General features: G+C 34.1%; 1 protein-coding gene across 4 annotated transcripts in view; it reads left to right on the top strand.

The window, feature by feature from the left end:
* Positions 1–25,776, top strand: part of LOC131675389 (anaphase-promoting complex subunit 1) — an 896,320-nt gene that overhangs the window by 156,999 nt on the left and 713,545 nt on the right. For all 4 annotated transcript variants that reach the window (XM_058954365.1, XM_058954368.1, XM_058954359.1 and 1 more), the window contains exon 5: positions 8,917–9,032. In XM_058954365.1, coding sequence (XP_058810348.1) covers positions 8,917–9,032 — 116 coding nt within the window. The remainder of the gene's footprint in view (positions 1–8,916; positions 9,033–25,776) is intronic.

Raw genomic sequence — 25,776 nt, 5'->3', positions numbered from 1 at the left:
TTATAAAAAAGAGAACCTAGTGACGCCAGTTTATTCGTGAGCTGTTTGGCTCAAAGATAGTCACGTGATCAGCTATTGTAGACTATTATAAATAGTTATATGTTGTGAACGCTCATGAAAGATTACTATAGATGATTAAATCTTTGAATAGTCATTAATATAGTGGGCATATATTTCATATTAATTTATCGCTTTAATCATACTAACTTTAAAATAATCATTGACTGATATCTCAGTAAAAAAATTAATTGAATTTTGCTCTATGCGAAAGTTTAATTTTAAATAAACAAATTAAACTGTAAAAAATATAAATGGCAGAATCTCAAGATAAAATATTGTACAGTTTCAGATTTATTAAGTAACGTAAATTACTAGAACATTTTTTCGAAATAATGCTAATTAGAACTGTGAAAGTTCTATATCCAATTTACATGAAGGATATAATTATAAAAACTATAATGTTTTTAGATTCATTAAACTAAATTACAAAGTTATTGAGAAAAATAACTCCAACTAAATAATCATATACATTTGATTATGGTAACGTTTGGCTGGTTGCATTCCAGCCTCCTCAGGTCATTTTATTAAATTGTCAACTGATACAAAAATATACATTATGGTAACTCAAATAAATAAACATTAAAAACCAATAGAACCGCAAAATCAACATACTAACGCAACATGTAGAAATTCACATTTTAAAATTCATATTATCATTGCTAATAGTCACTTCAGAGTAATTATTGTCATTAAATATTAAAATTATTGTTATTAAATATTAAAATTATTGTCATTAAATATTAAAATTATAGACATGTCAAACATCATAGTGTTATACTTAGCTATAAGACAATATAAATTTATTGAACAACCAAGGGATTCAAAGTCACGAATCATACTGAGAATTTTAATATATCATGCACATAAGAATATTTCTGAATTAGACAGAAAATATTTTAATACTGTAACGGGGTAAAACCGTTTAATTATATTTTATTCGCGCAACTATACTAAAAGGACGCGCGTAATTATTTATGCTCAATACATAAATCGGAGAGCATGTGAAGAGGCGCCAGTCAAACAGTAATTGTAAATAACCTATAATAAATCGAGTGGAAGCTATGAGGTGTAAACGAATCGAAAAACACTTGTTAGTAATACGAACTAAACCTTTTATTATTCCTCAAATACTACATAAAGTCGGCCCGCGCGTTTGTTTACATCTACGCTCGCTCATCGACAACACGTATTGCCGGGACGCTCGCTGCTCTTTGTTATTAGAGCCGCTACATGCACGCTTCGAATATCGGAAATTAATTATTAATCATGCAACCGCGATCGCGATATTAAGCTGGCCAGCTTACCTTATTATTGCAGACGATCGAGGAAACACGGACAAACCGCACAGCGCGGAACAGTTTTTAATTGTTTGTCGCCGGTCGCGAATGCGCGCACACGGATATGGTTTCGCCCTCGATGGCGAAACCTCACACACACACACTCGTCCTGGCCTCGAACTGGTAGCTGGATGGCACCTTGGCGGCTGCAATCACGGATAACTGAATAACTGGCTGTTGCTGTTTTAGCGTGTTGATGTTGACGGCTCGTAGATCGGCGATAGAGATAGCGAAAGCGGCCGGACTCAACGATAGTCGAAGCTTCACTGGTTCGGTTCCAATCGCGCGCGTTCCGTCTGCTCCCGTACCGAATTCCTTCGTTACGAATTTCGTCCCCCCGGCAGGTGCTGCCCTCACAGGCAACAATTAAGTCATATTATCAGCGCTAATTTGACGTTTACCGTCACAATACAAACAGAGTAATAGGGACCAAATTATAAAGGAAACATATTGAAAAGATAATTGAATTAGTAATAAGTATATTAAGTTATTAAGAGTGTAAAGTTATTTAAGAAATTAAAAAAATGCTATTTTATTGTTTGCTAAACATTTGAGTATCTTCTTGGCTATTAATAGATTTTTACTTCAGATATGTCGACAATTATGTGTATAAAAGAAGAACATCTACAAGTTGTTTTAGACTTTTATTAGTTGTTTTTAATGAGTTTTTAATGACGTTTTTAATAAAAATCTTAAGTTTACACATGAAATAGCAGTAAACAATGATATTGTGTTTTTAGATGTTGCAACGGTAGACGATTCGATCAATCGATCCGTTCGCGATTCAGTACACTCGCGATGCTAGAGTAAACGACTAAGAGAGAGAGAGAGAGAGAGAGGGCGCGCGAGAGTTTAAAAGTTTCAGTTAAGCCTCAACTGTTACTTGGATAGTACCGTCAAATTGTTGTCCACTGTGTTTCGCCGTTTTGCTAAAAATAGTTTATTGGGATTTTTTGATACATGCATATGTGAGCGTATAGTCAATCACAGCAGCAGCAAGTGGACAATAGCATTTTGTACAGAAACAACAATTTGGAAGCGAGTGAGGCAATGCAGCTGATAAAATATATTCACGAGGATATTTTGTCTATTGTGACTGTTAAATTTTGTTTTCGCGCCGAGCGTTAGATTTCGCGGCAAAGTTTCGAAATCTATCTCTCTCTCTCTCCCCTTATCATTGTTAATAATTGTAAAATCCTTTTCGCGTGCGTTAGTCTTTCGGCCCGTAAAAGACTGTAGTTTATTTGACCGTTATTAATTTTATCCACCGCATTACGTAATTTCGTTTCTTATTAGCTTAACGGATTTATTACGGATTAAATTTTAAACCGATTTCATCTAGGGGCAATAAGTACTCTGAAGTTTGAACTATTAGCAATGATAATATGAATTTTTAAAATTTGAATTTCTACATGTTGCGTTAATATGTTGATTTTGCTGTTCTATTGGTTTTTAATGTTTATTTATTTGAGTTATCATAATGTATATTTTTTTATCAGTTGACAATTTCATAAAATGACCTGAGGAGGCTGGAATGCAACCAGAGAAACGTTATCATAATCAATTGTATATGATTATTTAGTTGGAGTTTGGGTGTCACTCTCAATAACTTTGTAATTTAGTTTATTGAATCTATAATGGTGGGGAGTAAAAAAATATTCAATTATAATGTTTTTAGAATTTACGATACATTTGTTATCGTGTTTTTTAAGCTTTTGAATGATGATTTTTATACACAGAACTTAGAATGATAAAAACTTCATTAATGATATTTTGAAATCATGAGTATGTAACTGTATATTTATTTATCAATAAATAATATCTCATATCAAATCAAAGGAATATCTGATGCATATTGAATTTTCGAATCTTCTATTTTGCCAATAAAAATATGATCTATATTCGTCCATTAAAATGAACGTAAAGAAAAAAAAGCGCGCAAAGCATGCTAAACATCACTAGTTTAATTAAGTTGAACATTTACAATCGCAGAAAAATCTTCCATAAACTATCGTTGAAAATTATAACAGAAATATGTCTATATATATTACAATTATATTTCAAGGAATCTTTCTCAGATATTTATTAAAATATTTTCAAAAGCAAGGATTGTAACATTTTCCAAAGTTTCCGAAATCTTTTGAAAATATTTTGAAAAATGTTAGCATAAAGTTACTGGAATTTGTCTGAAACATTGAATTGCAGTATTGCACAAATCATTTCTACTATGTTTTATGGAATATTTATATAAATATTGTTAATCTATATCTAGAAAACCGATAATGATAGAGCAATTCTAAGTCCAGATTCGGAATTAGCGCATGAAAATCTAATAGGAATACTTTGTGTGGTTTTGAGGTTTTTAAAATTATTGATTTGTTTAATTGGAAGGGGCCAAATCTGAAGAATGAGGTGGATGAGAAGGTATTTCATAACGTAAATCAAATAATTTGTCCGTTGTAATGGAACTAGTGTAAGATGGTGCATTTTTATAGTAGAAAAAACTTTTTTTTTCGCCAGATGGAACCGCTTTTGCTTTAGTATGGTATCAAATCGGTTTAATAATGAGGCATACTATACTCCTGTAATAGCTCTTCCACTCTATAGATGGCACATTCCAGACTATGACGATCAACTTTTCAGAGGTAGGATTCGGATTTTCATGAAACTTTGTCTATATGTTCCCTATGTGGTAGTGTATTTAAGTATGGATTATTAAATCATTATAATAATTATATCAAAAGTTATAAACAATTGCAAATTTTTGACGAAGTTTTCAAAAATTTATATCTCCGCAACCATTTAAATTATCGAAATAAATTTTTTTTCAGTTACGTATAAAAGGGTGTACTTTGAAGATATTAAATGAACAATACTATAATATGAATTTTTCAAAAAGTTATTGACATTTTTTTAAACAATCGGCCATATTTAAAAAAATGTTAAGAATCCGTTTTAAAATTCATCGAGCGATCATTAGATGCGACATAGTGAGTGATAATAGTGGATGCTCACAAGCCCTACAATGATCGCTCGGCCGCACGTCGGCGCTGGGTCGGCGCTACCATCTTATCGACTTATTGGCGTCGTTGGGCCTTTGAGTGTCCACTATTATCGCTCACGCTGTCGCATCTAATGATCGCTGGATGAATTTTAAAATGGATTCTTAACGAAAAAAAGTTAAGGAATTCAATAAAAAGAGAAATTTTTAAATAAAAACATTTTTTTAAACATGACCAATTGTTTAAAAAAATGGTAATAACTTTTGGAAAAATTGATATTACAGTATTGTTCATTTAATATCTTCAAAGTACACCCTTTTATGCGTAATTGAAAAAAAAAATTCATTTTAATAATTTAAATGGTTGCGGAGATATAAATTTTTGAAAACTTTTCGTCAAAAATTTGCAATTGTTTATAACTTTTGATATAATTATTATAATCATCTAATAATCCATGCTTAAATATATTACCATACAGGCAACATATAGATGAAGTTTCAAAAAAATCCGAATGCTACCCCTGAAAAGTTGATCGTCATAGTCTGAAATGTACTAGATAATCAATTAATATTGTGACGAGGGGAGGGGAGGGGAGAAATAAAGTAGTAGTCGATTCTTCCGGCCTCGACCGCCGCCAGCGGCGCAGTCAGCCGGTGTATGCAACTTTTGTTTTGTTTGGGCGTCAGCTACCGTATCCTCGTATTAGGAGGGCAGGTAGCGCTGCAGCATCGGTTGTCGTTCTGGTCGCTGTAGTTGACGAGTGATTCCCTTGTTGTCTCCTCTCTTGTCGTCGTACGTTATTGACCTCGAGCGGTTATCTACAGGAGGTTAGAAGAAAGGGAGCGCGAAGTCCTAAATTGAATTGTTCGAGAGAGAATCAAGCGGGAAAAAGGGGGACAACGGGACATTTAGCCACCCACGGCTGCGGCTCGACAGCTAGTCAGAATGTTCGAGGCATGAGGCTCTTGTCTCAGATGCGGGTATATCAGAGCGGCGTCCCAGGACGCCTCGTTGACGATCCAAGAGTAGGGGAGGATCCAGATCGACCGGTTACGTGGCTTGTGAAGCGAGTTTCGAAGTAGCAATCTTATCAACGCGTCCACTAATCTCGGAACCGACCACGAAAGCTACGGGGGATGGGCTAATTAAACGGGCAATGTCAATGACAATACTAATTTAAAAAGGACTTTATTTTATTGAGCCAATTTATTCTCCCGGGTCAGCCCAAGTTCAGTCGTTCGCGATGGTCTATTTAATCTAACCTGGTAGGGGCGCGAGTGGCGCACCATGACGCGACTTCGACTTGAGTTGACGACGGTTGATGCGGACGTTTTCAAAGATTGCAAGGCGATTACGTAACGTCGGACTATTTATTTCAACGCGTGAAAGCTCATAAAGTTCGTTCAGGGAGATCAACGATGAATTTTCATACACGCGTATAACGAAAATCAGAGGTTAGTGATACACGTACAGAAAATTCGTCGGTCGAGTGAAGGTCAGGCGCTATCCGTTTAATGCGTATAGGTCCGATCGTTCTCACAAAAGAATTTCGTCAACATACGTATGAAAACTCCTCGCCCGCGCGAAGGTCATGCGATGCTCATTCGACGTTTGGCAATGTACAATGGAAAATCATACAAAGAGAATCGACGATATACTAACGCGCATACGGGGGATCGGCCGGTCGCACGAAGGTCAGGCTTTGTCTACTCAGCATACGGCAATTCACAAGGAAATCACTTCAAGAAGGTCGGCAATAAAACTACGCGCACACGGTGAATTCACTTTCCGCACGTAAATCAGAAAAGCTCGCTTATCATTCGGCAAATCGGTAAAAGATTAGACAGGGAATCGACGGCAAATAGACGCGCACGTGCGAAGAATTCGTTGTTCAGACGGTATTAAATATGACGGCATAACAAAGAAAATTGCCCGAATAAGGTCAGTTACGAAAGATGCGTACATAAGGGAATTCATCGGACGCGCGAAAGTCATGCGGCCCTCCCAATAACGCGGATATTTAAGCAATCGCGCGAGTCTTAAGGGAAAAAGAGAAGCGTACTTACTTTGGGTTTGCTCGACCTTGTCGCCGTAGCTATCGCTACTGCTGCTGCCACTGCTCCCGCCGTTGCTGCTGCTACTTGTTGCTGCTGTTGCTGGTTGCTGCTTGCTGTGGCTGCTACTCGTTGCTCGCTGGAGCTGCTGCTCGGTGGAGCTGCTACTCACTGCTGCTGCTCGTTGCTTTGCCTGCTGCTCATTGCTGCTACTTGCTGCTTCGCTTGCTGCTCTGGTTGCTGCTTTGTCTGCTTGCTGCTTTGTCTGCTTGCTCACTCACTCGCGTTTTAAGTGTCCGGTCGGCTCCAGAGTTCAGCGGCTACTGGCGCGGCGTTTTTCGGCGACGCGCCGTTTCTCTTCGCTTACCTCCTCTTAGAAATCGCGCGATTGGTCGGTCCTGTTGCTAAGCCCGATGTCAGCGCCGTCTATTTTGTTAATTTATGCCCGCGTAATTTCACTATTGGCTAAGTCTTGGCGCCTAATTTCCTTACTGGTTGCACTGATAGCGTTGGTTTTATCTTATTTGTCGAATTACCCCTAAGTTGTTACCGATTGGCTAATCCGTTAGCGTCATCTACGCTCATTTAGCGGATTAACCCTATCCGGTTACCGATTGGCTAATTAATTGTGCGCGTCGGTCAGTCTTGCGTCGTTATCGGCTATCCTTGTCTAACAGCCGCTCGTTTGTCCTACTGATTCCCCTTGCTTACGTTCGATCGGTCTCGTATTGGTTGTCTCGCTCGCTCTCACGCGCTCGGTTGCCCTTCTTTTGGTTTAGTTAGGCCTGCTCTAGTTAGACGGCGGTTTGAGATCAGCTGATCCCAGCTGGAGTCTTTATTGACGTTCAGCTTCCTGGGGGAGTGTCGGTCCGGGTCGTGAGTGCGCAAGGGGTTGTACGAGGGCGTAAGGGTCGTGCGCATCAGTTTGGTAGACCTTGAGGGATAGTAAATCGCGAGATCTCGGACATGTGCGGGTGGGTTTATGCGGCAACAGCTGTTCGGTCGCATGTTTTTATCGGGAGCGGGGCTAGCATAAGGTAAGATAATTTTTACGTGATGACGCATCATCACAATATTATACCACTTGAGTTCTAAAAAATTGTAGCCATGACTTTTCCGGCTGATCGTGCCGTCTTACTTTTTTCGGCACAGATTCACTTGGCTCAGCCCTCATTTTCGACTGATTTTTCGTTTCTTGCGTATAATAATGAATCCATATTTCATCAAAAATAAATTAGCATCGCAAAAACTTATTTGGATCACGTTGAAACATGCTCAAACATTGCTCACAACAGATACAACTACACGAGCTCGTTTGTTTCTCATGCCCAAATATTCATATAAAATGTTCTATGTGCATTGTGCTGAAATTTTTGGGGCCTTACTAATTTCAGGGACTTTCAATCGATGATCGGCGAGTACAATATCATGCATTTTATCGATCACGTCTTTAGTAGTCACCTCTTTTGGGCGGATAGGATGCTCAACATCACTTGTACTCTTACGGCCACAACAAAATACAGGAAACCACTTTTAAACCATGACATGCGATGGAGCAGGATCTCCATAATATTTCTTGAGCTTTACTTTAATTCCTTTCTTTAGTTTTTCTAGTAAAAAAATTGCTAATAAGCGCACAAAACTCATTTTTTACTATAATTTTATTTACACAAAGGAAAACTGAATTCAAATGACTGTAAAACATTTCCCAACCAATGTACTGAATTAAAACTTTTACGCATACTAGATGGAACTCTTAAATGTAAAATACGTTATGATAACATCACCATTTTCCGAAAAGTCATGGACTTATTGAACAATCCTTGTATTTTGTGTAAAAATAAACACTTTTTCCTTAAAAAGTGCTTTTGGAGGATGCTTAGTTTTTAAGATCTTGGCTACTGAAAAAAATGCATTTTTTTCATAAAAATACTCATAACCATGGTAGAAATTAGAGTATAAATAATCTTAGGATACTGCTTTCAAGAGGACTTATTCCACTTTTAATCCCATTAAGTTTTTTTAAGATCCGATATTCGGAACTAAAATGGAAACCAAATATAAACGATCGAAAAAAAAAAGTATTTTGTCTTTTATTTTTTTATATCTGGAAATTTTGTTTTTACTTTTATTCCGTCATATAGTTTATTTTTAAGCGTTTTCAACGAGCTTTTAAATTTTCTTGAATACCTTGAACTGCGACTATCTTTGGCCGAGAAGCAAAAGTTTGAATATCTTCTAATATTTAGTTTAAGTAGGTAAAAGCATGTGCTGAGTAGTGTATAAAACTGAAATTTAACCAATTTTACTCATAAAGCGGGAGATAAAAATACGTGACTGGTATTGTAAGTAACATTAATTGAGCTTCGTGAAGACTATTTACTAGAGATTAATATATATACAAGTTATTATATTAAAAACAATATTAATACACTGCAACTAAATTTTTCAATTATCTTTCAGACTTTCCACCATGGACACGACAAAACACGTACCAGAATCAGATGATAGCGATTTACCAATCATGCATTCTTTGTCTCATCCTTTAGATGACACTCGTCCAGTTTTAATAAAACATGGTAATGTTATATTATATATTGAAATAAGTTTTTCCTTAGGAGAATACTTCATTTTGATGAAAAACATATTTTTAAATTATTGTCTTAAAATGCTTTATAGTACTAGGATTCGAAATATCATTTTTAAGAGATATTTGTATGTGTGTGGTATTTTAATAGATGTCAGTCGATTGGTACCAATTGGCTTGTACTTACGTCCTTTCGTAGCTGAATGGTCGGTGTGGTACTAATCACTTATTATATCTTAGAAATTATCTACCTAGTATTTTATGTAGTAGTTTAGGTTCATATTATGTATATTTTCATAACATTTATTTCAATTAATATTTAGATATAATTGTTATTTCACCAAGTAATGAATTCTCATGATGTGAAAGTATTTGAAATCAGAATTGGATGCTGAATAGGTTTCATTTACTTTTATTTTTACTGATCACTTTTAAAGATGAATTATAGATATCTTTTACAAAAGTATTTTGCGCAAAATCGTCGTAACGATAATAGTAACAATGCACCAAATTATTGAACTGACGCGATACGGAAGTCTGAGGTACAGTATTGGATTTGAACTCTTACGAATTGAGTTGCAAAAGCGTATGCACGATCTTTTATATTTCCTGTATTTTATGAATCATTTTCAATATTTGCAATTTAGGTCGCACTCGCTTGCTACATCGCAATTCGTTGTATAACGTTTCGACGTCGCTACGTTATAATTAATTAAGTTCGGACTCTAAGATATGTTTTTAAATTGTATGTCTGACAGCAATTAAATAATGTATTCGCAAATTATCCTTTTAGCTATTATAAAATCAATAATCGGATAACAATCCTTTTTCTAATTTTACCAGTATGTACAATTGGATCGCTATATTGCAACGTAATTTTAAATGTTTAAATAAATTATAAATATTTTATTCATTGATAACTCCGTCAAAAAAATCGTTATCAAAGTGTCACATACTTACTTCTCTTTCTTAAGGTGCTAGTATCGCTGTTTTATATTCAAACTCGCATAATATTTATTTATTGCAAAATTGCTATTAATATTTACTTGCTCATTAAATTAAATTACCTAATGCCTAATAGATGATCATAATAGGCTAGAATTAGAGATTAGCGCATTGAAATTGACTAAAAAAGTGCTTTTATTTCATTTGAAATTTTGTAATTATTGATTTTGCATAGTAAATAATAAATTTCCCACGCCTGTGATGTCACGGTCCTGATATGGTCTTGATTTTGATCAAGTGCCGTAACATATTCAAGCGTGTATGTGAGGTAGCGCCTTAGTTTTGATAGTGCTTTTCCTCAGTTTTCGGATGTGTGGTGGGTTGCTACTGCGCAGTGAAAAATGAAGGAAGAGACTGACTAAACTAGACCGTTACAGCTGAGTTACGACGTTTGTTTCGCAGCGCATTCGATTGTGGCAAAAGTTTATGAGAGTTCAACCCCCCTTACCCTAGCCAGCAAAGTGTAATGGACAGTGAAAAAAAAAATACCATTCGAAACATCTCTAATTGAACCCCCCAAAAATGCTCAATATTTTAATTGAACCCCTTCAGTTGTCCCAAAAAAAATTAAAAACTATGATGATTTTTTCGTTTTTTGCAACTGTGATATCTTTAGTAATACTTAATATTTTTGCAAATAACCCAATAACCCAATAATCTACTTGAAAAGAACATACAATAAAGTTAGATTGTTGTTTTTGACATATATATTAATAATTTTGAAAAAGTGAGAGGGGTGCAATTAAAACGAGCAAAGGTTCAATTTTTTGCCTTGTTTCTTTTACAAAAATATTAAGTATTACTAAAGATATCGCAGTTACAAAAAACGAAAAAATTATCATAGTTTTTATTTTTTTTGGGACAACTGAAGGGGTTCAATTAAAATAATGAGCATTTTTGGAGGGTTCAATTAGAGATGTTTCGAATGGTATTTTTTTTTACTGTCCATTACACTTTGCAGGCTAGGGTAAGGGAGGTGAGAGTTCAATGATTTCTTGCGGACGTATACAAAATTTTGTTTCTTTAAGAGCTTGAATTTCGGAATGTTATATGCGATGCTAGAAGTTTAAACTATGCAAAAAAATGTCATGATATGTGGCACGTTTATCAAAGCAATTTTTAGTTATGGAATTTAGATCAATAAATTATCCGTCCATAATTAATTTCTGAACAAATCACTCTCTTTTCCTCATTATTGGCAAGGATTGTGCTGTCCTTCTCAATTTATCGTATACATTCCTATTCGAAAAGATTTGGCCACCTAAACTGAAAATTGTATAAAATTAAAAGTTGTATAACTCTCGTAGGGAACGTCTTAGAAAGATCTGCAGCCTGGTATTTTGAAGATTTTTCTGCTATCTTTCAGCCTGAGTGTGTTAGAATGCATGTGAATTACTTTCTCTATCATTTATCAGAGTTGGAGGATTTAAAAAGAAAATTTTTTTTTAGGCACGTTTAAATTCCACTTCATTTTGTGAAAAAATATTATGTAATAAATCGACTGGAAGTATTTGAAAAGTACTTCCAAGACTTTCAAATGCTGCGTGGCAAATCTTTAACATTTTTTTAAGCAAACTTATAGCGATTTTTGTGAAAAAATCCCTTTTAGTACAAAGTTGAAATAGCTTGGAAATTTCAATATATAAAGAAAAATGTCATTGAAGAAAAATGTTCTATTTACGGTATATGTAAAAAAACGTATATGTGAAAATGTCCTGGAAATTTTCAAGAAGATAAATTTTTCGATTTTGAGGTTCGTATTATCATTCTATATCTTGATAATTAAATAAATGGTATTAATTAGCATCGTGAATTGAGATAGAAATATATAATATTTATATTTTATCAAATGATTAAACGTATACAAGCACTAGTCCTTTGTACTGTACAACTTGAAACACAAAAAAATAACATCCGAATTTAGTTCATCATATTCCATCAAATAGAAAACAAAATACAATTGCAATTTGTATCACAGACTTTAGTTTAAACTGAACAATAGTTTACGGTACTAAATAATAATAATGTTTGTGATTATGACATCTTGATAAACTACATAAATCAGTATCTATTATTTCGTACGTACCGAGTATCACAATTCTTTCTTCACATTTAAAAATTTTTTTCGCCAAAATGTCCACCTTCATTTCGTATCAAAGCATTGCATAATCGAGGCATCTTTGCTATTAATTTATGTAATTTCTTACTCCTGATTTCTTTCCATACTTGTTGTAAAATTTTCCATAAATAGGATTTGAAAGTCGGACACACCTTATGTATAGTACGATCTAATGCTTCCTAGAGTAATTCGATTGGATTGAGATATGGTGTTAAGTGACAACTTTTAAAATTCACTTAATCCTGATATATGTAATGTAAAACTTATATGTACTAGTATTATGTATAATCGCGCCGCGCGTATTAATTCTACACGTTAAGCACGCGTAGGCGGTTCGGCGGCCGCGTAGTAATGCGATGACGGTAGTAACACTCTCGCGTGGGATGACTGTATCGCCCACGCCTGACAAAGGCAGTCTAGCGCCAGAGCTAATCACGAGCAGTCGTATTCCGTTCGGATTTACATACAGTTTTATTCAGTTGCTTTCATATAGTTTTGATCTCAGTTTTTTTTTGTCAATCAGTTCTTATTTATTGTTAAATTCATCGAATCAGTATATTCATATCCTTGCTATCAGCTATTAACGCATTATTATAAAATACACATATATATATATATATACATATACGGCGTACGTTCAGATCGATTACAGCATAATTACTTGTATAAGGATAACAGTTATTATAAGGACCAGCAAAAAGATAAAAGGATTATATTTCTTGGACGAATATTTTGACAAAATACACAATTATATAATTCTATAATTTCGAGGACAAGCCTACTAATAATAATAATAAATAAACTTCTAACAAGTAAGTAACTCAAGGTTTATTAGTGTAAACTTATTTTCTTCTTACCTATTTTTCTATAATAATAATATTTGGATCAATTACCATTTGGCAAATTTCTGCATACTCATTTTGTGTATAGCTACATATATATATATACATATGTATATATGTAGACGTGTATGCGTTCGTTAAATTTTTAATTATATTGGCTTTGGTATTTTGCTTTCGCGACTCTTTCCGTTTATTATCATAAATACCGGTCGCGCCAGAGTAACGCGATCTTCTCAATTACATAGCGTTATAGCCTACGCTGACTAAGTATTTAGAAATTAAGCACGTCCCCGGATAACATGATATGCATGTGTACGGGATAAATCGTACGTCTACGATATTTCGACAAGCTCGGTTCCAAGCTGCTAAAATTCCCGAGTAAGCTTTAATTCGAACTTTATAAAGAACCCCTATATACATATATATATATTCCAGTTATTTGATTTTTTTTCCATAAATATACTTATACGATTAAAATATATTTAATAATTAACTAGCGAGCGTTAAGTGAGCGGGGCCTCATGTATGCAGCAATACACCACATCGAGTTATAGTGTCGCTCGTTTGCTAGAAAGACACTAACAACATGTGTGTCTATTAGAACACACATAATATATGGTAATTGCGACGGCCATTCTATAGCAGTTAATTTTTTCTTTTTCTGTAAAGTTTCCAAATAAGTTTTATTTTGGATAATATGCTTTGTGCACATTATTCGCTGTGTTGGTGTAAATACTGCAATTGAAAATGAAATAACAGCGCAGTACACCATTACGGACTCAGATATATTGTTATCAAAAGTTTTCATATGTCTGCCACAAACAATAGGACAGTTTAATTCAATAGAACACAAAAATATTAACCCATTAACGTCCAAAATGTCAAAATTTCTTGCACGTTTTCAAAGTGATTTTTTCCTATGTAATTGGCGTTGAAAAAATTCTTGAACCACATATTCTGATGTAAAATTGCATGCTCTTTCAGAATCCGTTGCCAGAATCATGATAAAACTCACAGGAAAAGAGATATGCTCGATTGAAACATAAAAAACACCTAAATTTTCGAAAAAAAAAATTTTTAGGATTTTTTTTCGAAGTGTTACGATACGATTACGATATCACCTTGTGACCGTGATCAAAGGTGATCATGGGATTTGAAGTTTAACAGGGAATTTTTTTGTTTACCTTGAACCATCGCTTCTTTACAAAATGGCGGAAAAAACGAATTTTTTTTTTCAATCTTCATCAACTTTTTTCTCAAAATCTATGGTCTTTAGAAAAAAATTCATAAAAACAAAAATGCCTTAGAATCGCTCGAGGAACATTCTCAAATTTTTTCAAAATTTTTTGAGACAATTTTTGATTTTTCGGGAAACTTGGGAAATGGAATTTTCAAAAATGTCTCCAAAAATTCTGAAAAAATTTTAAGATGTTTCTCGAGTGATTCTAAGACATTTTTGTTCTTATGAATTTTTTTCTAAAGTCCATAGATTTCGAGAAAAAAGTTGATGAAGATTGAAAAAAAAAAAATTCGTTTTTTCCGCCATTTTGTAAAGAAGCGATGGTTCAAGGTAAACAAAAAAATTTTCTGTTAAACTTCAAATCCCATGATCACCTTTGATCACGGTCGCAAGGTGATATCTTCACCGTAAGACTTCGAAAAAAAATCCTAAAAATTTTTTTTTTCGAAAATTTAGGTGTTTTTTATGTTTCAATCGAGCATATCTCTTTTCCTGTGAGTTTTATCATGATTCTGGCAACGGATTCTGAAAGAGCATGCAATTTTACATCAGAATATGTGGTTCAAGAATTTTTTCAACGCCAATTACATAGGAAAAAATCACTTTGAAAACGTGCAAGAAATTTTGACATTTTGGATGTTAATGGGTTAATTAGATGTGTCAACTGCATAGAAATATATTTGTTATATGCTCAAGAACTGATTAATTATCATTAAATTTATTGGAGCAATATGTTATTAATGTTGTACAAGAGAGGAAATTCGTATTACTGGTACATAAATTGTCTGAACATAATAATTTATTTGCTCGAGTTCATTTAGATACAAGTTAGTTATTATAACTCATATTACTTGGTTACACTCCATTGGTTCCGGCATGTAATGTATATTTTCATTGCCAAATAAAATATTTCATCAAATCTCTGGAAAATTCTACTTACGTACTCAATAGTCAAAGGGTACCCCCCATTAACAATGGTGAAATGCCCTCTTTCGAAAACCTCAAAATAACCTTTGGCTATCTTTAATATAGTGTTTAAGAAGTGCTTTGCCCATATAATTAGCCTCCGACCTCCCCCCCATATATATATATATATATATATGCAAAAAACGATTTTTTTACGAATTATTTTTTTTCTCGAAAAATAATAGCGATATCAATACAAAAAAAAATCATGGATATACTACTTGCCAAAAGGAATATACCTAATTTTTTTCACATCTTAAGGTGGTGATTTTCTAACCTAAAAAAATTCCCGAAATTTTCAAAGTGCGATAACTTTACTTAGAAAAGTGGCTACAAAAAATTTTTTTTTTTAAATTATGTCTTTTTTTCTGACGAATTCAGTGGTATCATTAGAATTTCGAAAATCGTAGTGGGTCATTGAGAAAAAGTCAAAAAACTGAGTTTTTTCGACTTTTTTCGTGGTTTTTGGTCGCTAATTCTTCGCAGTCGATTTCTATGCCAAATCTGATTACACCATTCGATTCTACAGGAAAAATCACATCGAAAACATGTATAATAACATAGAAAATAATATTGGTTCATCGTTGAAAAAATTCAGTAAAGAAAAAAATCAAGAACATCTGACGTATTTACTTGAAATTTTTGTCTTATTAAAGAAATTAATGACCCTACATAATATATATATATATATATATATACTAGTGGGGCTCCGCCCCCCTGCTCGCTCCGCTCGCCAACCCCCCATTTTAGTGAATGAAAATATAAAAGAAACATTACTGATATTTTTTCCACACCACCGTTGAGGTAAATATCATGGCGCATTTTTTTTATAGTGGTGACCACAACTGCAGGATGCAGGAACCCCCCGCGGAACTGCCGCTAGGTATTACTTCGCGGGGGTGGCAATAGCTGATTAGCTCTTCCTCCTTGTTGTCCTTCCCTACGTCCCCCGATCGTCGTTGATTGATCGAGGGTTCAGGTTTGTCAGACTCCTACGTCGTCTTCTTCTTACAGCATCGTCCGGTCGTCTTCTTCTTACCGCATCGTCCGGTCGTCTTCTTCTGTGTTTTTTTCTCATCCGAGAAGAATCTGTCAAGTTAACTACAAGGGAATCGCATTAGTGCGAGCGCCCTGGGTTCGTTGTTCTTTTCTCGTCTTCTCTTCTTTTCGTAATTCTTCGATTACTTCTCTGGCATAGTCTGCTGTGGCATTCCAACTGCTCTCGGATCTTAGCATCTGTTCGACAAGGTTTTCACGTTTGATCGTCGTGTCAAGTGTGCTTTCGAGCCTTCGTCGTTGTGTTTCAAATCTTGGGCATGTGAAAAATACATGCCTCGCGTCCTCCTCTATTCCTCGACATTCCATTCCTTGGCATTCTGGCGAGTCCTCATGTTTATACTTGTGCAAGTATTTGCGGAAACATCCGTGCCCAGTCAGTAACTGTGTCAGGTAGTAGCTGGGATCTCCATGTTGGCGGTTCACCCATTTCGCTATCTCTGGGATAAGCTGATAGGTACATCGGCCCTTTCCGGAGCTATCCCACTGTGCCTACCAACGTTGAATGCTTTTCTGCCTTTCTCTTTTCCTGCAGTCATCTATTTCTAACTGCCTGGCTTTCCGATGCTCGTACAGCCGCGTCTGTTCTTCAGCCAAAATCTCGATGGGTAATAGCCCCGAAATTACATGTGCTGCGTCTCTGGAGACAGTCCTAAATGCACTGGTAATTCTTAGTGCCATTTGCCTACCTACTGGATATATTCTTCTTTGGCACTCCTGCAGTTGTAATACAACATTTTCTCAATATAAACAAACAAACGACTGTTGTCACGAGTCGAAAGCATGAGTAGAATAGATATAGTAGTAAATATAGGGACTACTTACGTTTAATAAATACTTCAAATTTGCCAATAAATAAGTGATATGAACTAAATTTATAGAACTATAAAGACACACAACAACAACGGCTGTTGTCACGAGTCGAAAGCATGAGAAACTATAGTGAAACACATCAGATTGACGGTAGCACATAGCGATCACAGCGCTTCCCGCGGCAATATCTATAAGTTTAGTAAACTTTAAATTTATGAATTCGTGCAGCAATTAAAACATTGTGCTTATTAAATATTTAAAAAAAAAAACTGATTAATATTACAATACTCATTGAATAACCAAACTCGCTAACTGAATTGAGAATAAATTGCTATAATATAAGAACTGAAATTCTGAAACAAATGTTATAATCAATTACATGGTCATGTATATAAATTCATGAATGCCATGAAATTGAAAAAGAAAGGGACAAAAAAAGTTTCAAAATCGAGGGGGAGGGGGCCAAGTTAGGGGGGAGGGGGGGGGGCATAAGAAATAAAATATTTGTTTTAGTTTAGCAAAAATCAACAAAAACACGGTAGAAACACCGTAAATATTAAGCTTTTTAGTACAAAAATACCAAAAACGTAATATTGAAAAGGGGTGGGGGGAGGGGAACAAATCAGGGGGGAGGGGGGGGGGGGAGGGTCTACTTCCGAAGGCACTCTTACAACTATATATATATAGTTAGATATATATGAGTGTGTAAGCGAGTGAGTGTGTAAATGCATTTCAGTGTTATCAGAGTACCTAAAAATTAATCTTTTGAAAATCAAAAGAAATTATATAGAAAACAACTTATGGAAGAAAACGGTTAATCGTAAAAAAAATTTATGAAATAAAACAACTGAAATTATTGGACATATTTACTGATAATTGTTATGATTTATTAGCTGAATAAACCATTAAAATTACAATGTGTCGTAGTATTTACAGATAATTGTTGAAAAGCAATACTGAAAATCACTTTAGTCCTCATCACTGTCTTCATCGATGACAGGAACTGTACTATTAACATCAAACAACTTAGTTAGTTGTTCTGCTGGTTTCGGGATGCGTGATAAATATCGGGCATGAGCCAAGTAATAAATAATAGATGCCACATGTGAACAACAGCCAACGGTCCTGTTGCCGTTAGAACAATTACAACAATATCTTTTGATACCTTTTATGCCATAAGTTTGAGGTTCGTATTCTACATAGGCCTTGTACGTCTTACTATTGATGTGTCTTGATTTGACTTCAAATCTAATGGTACAATTTTCTTCTATAGAACACTTCAGATTTAAAGATTCATTCTCGCCCAACATTTCCGCTAAGTAACAAATAGCTTGAGATAATTGATATGTACCCGTAAAAAGAATTTGTAGCTCATCTACAGTCAGTTCTGGAAAATCTAGCAAATCGTTTGACGAAATTATTTTGAAAGGTTTAACTTTTTTATTCCAGTTGTTCTCTTCAACAAACTCTGCTAGAGTATTTTTGACATTGATCATTTTAAGAATTCTAGCAATTATCAAATCACTTTTGCCAACATCTGAATTAAGTCGTTTACAAAATAAGTTAATGAGAAAGCATGCAATTCGACAGTACAATCCAGCATTGGGCAACCTGGCATTATGAAATTGATTATGAAGAAGTTTGCATTTTTGCCCTACTATCCCATGAACAGCTTCGACAACCCATCTAATTTTGGTCACCAATCGCGATTGATTTGATTCTTCAACCGTCAATTGATTTCGCTTTCCTTTTAAAGCTGGCATAAGTACATTGAAACCTTTACTCGTCAGGAATGGAACCACGTCACGAAAACCTCTATCTAAAATGAAATAATCTCCTTTTTCTAAAATGTTGTTAAGACCACCAGCAGAGCACAAAATTTCTTTTAAAATTGCAGCATCATTGAGGTTAGCATTGTATGGTCCTTCGACATAAACTGTAAAGCCATTTGTAGTTGTGATTGTAAAAGGTTTACATAGTGCTGTTTTCTTCTGCCCAGAATAGGATTTCCTTTGGTACATATTGTTACTGCTTTTTTGATGCCGTAAATACGTACCATCACATACTAAACCCAGTCTATCTCCTAAATTAAATAATATTTTAGCTATTGGTGAGGTTTGAGTCAACAAGAACTCTCTCGAATAAGCCCCATATCCAAAATTTTTGGGTAATACTTCTTCTTCAAAACATTTTAAAACAGCACTAATTGATTGTTGCACTACTTTTTCTTCAATTTCCAGTATAGCAGATATACAAAGATCCGAGTTACCAGTTCTTAATTTAATTAAAAATATGACTAGAGCTTGTGTAACGTTTCGATTACCTGAACTACGCATAGTTATCATCATTTCCTTAAGAGTAATTATGTTTTTCCACGTATAACCTGTTAATGCTTTTATTCTTTCCTCAGAAATTGCGTACTCACCAATTTTATCATGCAGACTAGAATTACTTGAATCTGATAAGGCTTCAAGGAATCTGGGCAATTCTTTGGATTCAATTTCACATTCACTGCTAGCACAGGTTATAATTGACAAATCTTCATTATAAAATCGTTTTTTAATTAAATGCTTCTTACAACATCTGTTTCTCCTTGGAATGAATATTCTCCTTTTTGTGAACACGTATATTCGGGCATCGAATGGTACGTCTTGAAGATCCTTAGTTTCTTTACACATAAAACAATACTGGTGAGATATAATTGTCCTTGGAAAAGGCATGACTACCAATTCAACTTCAATAGTATTAATAAGCACATATGTTGGATCTGTTCCGGAAGAATCTGATGTTTGACTATAATCTGTAGTTGTATCTTGACTACTTTTACTTTCTCCAAGCTTTGTATCCCATGAAGGTGTATTACTCTCTGTGTTACTTTCTTGAGTATTTTCCAGTGAAATTCTTGACGTCTGTTCTTCAATTTGAGACTCAGATTCATCTTCTTGTACAGTATTTTCACCTAAAACATCTGCTGAAGAAGTTGCCGTCGACTCTGACGAATCTCCAGATTTTTAAGCTTTATACTTCTCGTTGTCAGTATTTTTTGAAGATTTCGAAATTCGCAATTTCGCGTAACACTTGGAACATACCGTATCATCCACAAGGACCAATTGTCCATACTTTTTATTAAAATCCAAAGCTTTTTCCCGACTATCAATATACAAATGGGATCCACTCAATTTTCTTATATGTTTGTCGCACGAAATACATTTTGATTCATCTCTTGAACGAGGCTTTTTGACTGAAGGCTCATCATCAGAAGACATCTTATGTGTCTGTAATAACAAAAAGGATCATATTTTAATTTTCATAATGTCAAATTACTAGATTTTAATATCACAACAAGTACAATTTTAACGAAATATTTAGTAGTAAACATTTCTGTAAATAATCAAAAGCTCGAGACTTCTTTTACTATCTTTGAAACATTCAAATGCTCTAATACTTATTTTTCTAACTATTTGGAAAATCACCACCGGAATTTTCATAGCATATATATTTTTATATGGAAGTTTGTTAGAGATAATTAAAAAGAAAATGAAAACAAACAATCAAAGTTAAATATTCATTCCTGTAGATCATGAAAGTATAAATTGCAGAAAAGGGAAATCTAAAACATAATTGCACACGTCAAAAACTGAGTATATTTATTATGTCAAACTCTTTTTCCATGGTCCAACATGAAAACATATAAATTATGTTAAAACGAGGAAGAAATAAAAGTTCTTACGATAATCAGCTACCATACAAACGATAAAGTTAATTTTGTACAAATTACAGAATATTATAAAATCTTAAGCAATTTCAATAGTTCTGTTTGACTATTTTACAACAAGTGTATCACAATTTATACGATTGCAAAACCAATTACTATTAAATAATCACACATAGTTATGGTAGCACTCATAATAATATATTGCTTGAAAAAATCTTTGCTTTATTTGATGTGTCAAAATAACTTGCAAAATCTATTGGCTATTAGTTAATTTAATATAATTCCAATATTTAAAAAATACAAGAAAGTTAAAAAAAGACTCTCGTAACAACCTTAAAGTTGAAAGTAGATGCAACAAATTTTATAATATAAAGTTTAGGTAAAGAAAAGTTTTTTGATATATTATCAAACTTATAAAAGATGCGAAAAGAATTTTTCGATAGAATTTTTTATTTGATGAAAAAAAATTATTCTATTAAAATATGCAGTACAATAACTGTTAACTTATTGTTTACTATAAAAAAAATAATATTGGAATAATACAGTTTTAATGATTTATATTCAGAAGTAGGATTACAATTTCATATTCAACTATGGATAATGTAAAAATGTTTTGAAATTATCCAAGGAAATGAAAACAAACTCAACTAATAGTACTATAGCCTGAAGAGTACCAGAAATATGTATTCCAAGGTACCTAAAACTGTTGAAATAAATTAATAAATAGAATATAATTAATGGAATCGTAATTTCTTTCCTACAATAATTTAAAAATTATCGTCTGCCATTCAAACTATATTGATACCAAGTTTTGTGTGTGATGGTTAATTTACTACATTAATGTATTAATGTATATTGAATAATTAATACTGATATTAAAGTCGCAAAAATTGACATTATCATACCTTTTGAATTATATATACTTTTCAATCCAAATATCCAAATGTCTTCAGTGTTTTCACATGGTATGTCTTTTTTATATTGGGTTGTCAACTTGGCAAACTAACTGACAAGTATAATTTTTGGTTATTTAATTTCAAGTTTCCTATTTAATTTTCCTATTCAAGTTTCCAATTTAATTCCTATTTAATTTTAAGTTGAGAGTTCAATCGGATCAGTGCTTTTTTCAATAAAAAAACATTCAACATGCAACGAGTGTCAAAAGGTGAAACCATCTAACATCCGAGATTTCTATGTTCTGATTCCCCTCTCTATTCCGTTCCGGATTCCGTAATTAGATTGCTCTGCTATGGTTATAAAACAGCACCATGACATTGCATGACGGTATCATGACTGCTTTGCTATTGGCCCTTCACGGCCGACATATTGTCAATCTGTAAGTCCATCCAGCTGCGCATAGTTAATATAAATATATATATATATATATATATATATATATATATATATATGCATATATTTATTTATTTATTTTATTTATTTATTTACTGCAATACTTAGTTCATTTCTGAACTCTGCAGAGGTACACTAGGTACCTGTACGCAGCTTACTGAATTTTTTCAACGATGATCCATTATTATTTTCTAAGTTATTATATATGTTTTCGATGTAATTTTTCCTGTAGAATCGAATGGTGTAATCAGATTTGGCATAGAAATCGACTGCGAAGAATTAGCGACCAAAAACCACGAAAAAAGTCGAAAAAACTCAGTTTTTTGACTTTTTCTCAATGACCCACTACGATTTTCGAAATTCTAATGATACCACTGAATTCGTCAGAAAAAAAGACATAATTTAAAAAAAAAAATTTTCTGTAGCCACTTTTCTAAGTAAAGTTATCGCACTTTGAAAATATCGGGAATTTTTTTAGGTTAGAAAATGCTTCTAAATATTAACTTTGAAATAAAATAATAAATAATACGAGGTCGGTCCGGAAAGTATCAGGCCTACGTTTATATCTTCGCGCCATAGTGTTCGAGCGACCTCTACCGGAAAGTGGTGACTGGCTTCTTCATCACGATAATGCGCCAGCGCATTCATCCAATCTTATGCAGCAGTTTTTGAGCAAACACAATATCGCATTGCTTCGACAACCTCCATACAGTCCCGATATTGTCCCTTGTGACTTTTGGCTGTTTCCAAAACTAAAAAAACCACTCAAAGGACACCGATTCGAAAATTTAGTGCAGGCAGTCGATTCTCTTATGCCTTTAAAAACTATTTATCCCAGAAAGAGAATTGCTCCCTGGCTTGGTCTAGAACTGAAAATACTTTTCAATAAATTTGATGCTTTGCGTAGACATTACAAATACTGGGCGGGCGGATCTTGTGGGAGAGTTTCTCAGGCTCAGCAATGAGGTCGACGTCTGTATGGAACAAGAGCTTATCAACTATCGCTATAACTATCTGTTAGTTGGAGAAAGAAGAATTATATGTGTATATATATATATATATATGGGTAAAAATAATACTTTTTTATAAAACCGTGCGCACGATGGTATCCGATTTGGCTGAAACTTACGTATATACAAGGTGTCAAATAAGTAACGGAACAAGGCTGTAGCTTTTTAGGTACAGATTATTAGACCAAGGTCAAGGTCATTCCTTTAGTAACTTTCAACGCGGAATCCGACGGTGACCTTGGATTTGACCTTGAGATTGACTTTCAAGGTTATTTGAAGGTCAACTTTGTTTTTTTAAATGGGAACCCCTATTTTTGACAATGGCAATCGAAAGAGCAGAAAATTTTACGTCCAAAACGGTATTTTAAAATTTTTTTTCATGGCCTTGAGAAAGTCGATTTAAGGTCAAATGCTTGAAAAACTGCCTAAAAGCGTTTTTTTAATTTTTAAGATATCGAAAAATGACCTCTACAAAATTTGTTCAGAGCAGAGTGGGCCACCCAATGCACCAAAAACCTTTGACCTTTAACCTCATTTTGAAGGTCATTTCAAGGTCGAAGTGTTTTTTGTAATGGAAACCCCTCTTTTTGACCCCGGATTAGCACATAGCGCGAAATCCGACGTTTGGATAAGGTATTATGTTGAGTTTCGATTGATCCACGACGGTCATCGCTAAGGTCATGTGAAATTTAGATCCAATATTATTCGCGAAACATTTACAAAATGTTTCGGGCTAAATTTATTAAATTCTACTGAAAGCATGTTACAGTGACCTTATCTTTGACCTTTGATTGTTTGAATAATAAAGTAACGGGTTATCCAAACCGAAAGTCAAGTTGTTTTAAATGAGGAGCAAGCAGAGACATAGGTACAGTTTTTTTGCCGGATAAGTTTTTTCCACTCACTGCGTTTTGAATGTTTCTTTCTGACTTCGCGCTATATGCGAATCCGGGGTCAAAAATAGGGGTTTCCATTACAAAAAACACTTCGACCTTGAAATGACCTTCAAAATGAGGTTAAAGGTCAAAGGTTTTTGGTGCATTGGGTGGCCCACTCTGTTCTGAACAAATTTTGTAGAGGTCATTTTTCGATATCTTAAAAATTAAAAAAACGCTTTTAGGCAGTTTTTCAAGCATTTGACTTTAAATCGACCTTCTCAAGGCCATGAATAAAAATTTAAAAATACCGTTTTGGACGTAAAATTTTCCGCTCTTTCGATTGCCGTTGTCAAAAATAGGGGTTACCATTTAAAAAAACAAAGTTGACCTTCAAATAACCTTGAAGGTCAATCTCAAGGTCAAATCCAAGGTCACCATCGGATTCCGCGTTGAAAGTTACTAAAGAAATGACCTTGACCTTGGTCTAATAATCTGTACCTAAAAAGCTACAGCCTTGTTCCGTTACTTATTTGACACCTTGTATATTCTACATCACAAAAAAAGAAACTGCCCTAAATTTCAGCTCCCTTGTTCAAAAAGTACGTCCTCAGGATGGTTTCAAAGTTCAAAAAAGGCCTATTTTAGGCGTTTTTCGGCCTATATTCAAACCTCTTTCAAATCTCGAGCTTTTGAGCAAGAGAAACCCAAGAGGAGTCGCTTTTTTTGTCTCTCCAAGAGCTTTTCAACAAAGTAATATAAGTAATAAGTATTTTAAAGACCAAGCAATCTAGAGGCTTCTAACTGCAGCGTGATTTTCATGACTTTTTCTCATCTTTCAACACCTGTAGAATTGTTGGAACTCGATATTTTATATCTTATAATTACAGATTTGGATAGCTCTTGAAAAGACGAAGAAAGTGCAATCACGCCTGCTTTTGCAGCTCAAAAGTATCGGAGTTACAGCCGGTCAAAGTCTGTAAAAATACAGGCACATGGCGTTTTTAGTGATTTTCAAGTGATTTTTAAAGTGCCTACATCAAAATGATTTATCGTCGCCCCTTTTATCGATTTTGTTATGTATTTTACACTTTTTTCAAATCATATGTACTTTTTTGAATTCTTTCACTGCGTAATTTTTTTCTATTTGTTACTTCTATCCATAAAAATAAAAAGTCATGGTCTTTGTGTGACCGAATTATAATAAAATAAATGAGATTTATAATTTTGCGAATATTTGCTGATAAAAGGTATTGATTAAAGTATTTATCGTGAAACTTCAAAAACAACTTGTAACATTATTCATCAGGAATAACATCTTTATTTTTGTGCTACAGCAACTATTTCTGATTCATTGTCTTGAAATCAATAGGTTCAAAACAGTGATATCATCTAGCATTTTTTATAGTTTTAGCTGACTCAAATCTACCTTTAAGCTTTCTACCTCGTGATTACACTTCTTTATCAGAGATGTAAAGATATCTGAAAAGTTATTAAAAGTTTTTGATTATTTAAATATTTGTTAGTACCGCAGAAAATTAAATTATTAATAAATTCGTCATACTTTATATTAGAACCAGTTTGACTCAGATAATCATATACTTGCTCAGCATTTAAAATACAGGTGCCTTGTAGAGCTGCTTTCCTTGCACTACGTTTCGTGGCAGCTCCAATGCCATCTGCAGCACTTTTGCCATGGGAAGTTACGAAAAAGTTGTAGGATATAACTTTTATTCCGAAATCAT

This window comes from Phymastichus coffea, unplaced genomic scaffold, assembly GCF_024137745.1.
Source record: "Phymastichus coffea isolate CEN01 unplaced genomic scaffold, Cenicafe_Pcof_1.1 PCOF00001, whole genome shotgun sequence".
NCBI lineage: Eukaryota > Metazoa > Arthropoda > Insecta > Hymenoptera > Eulophidae > Phymastichus > Phymastichus coffea.
This window is presented reverse-complemented; position numbering and strand designations above follow the sequence as displayed.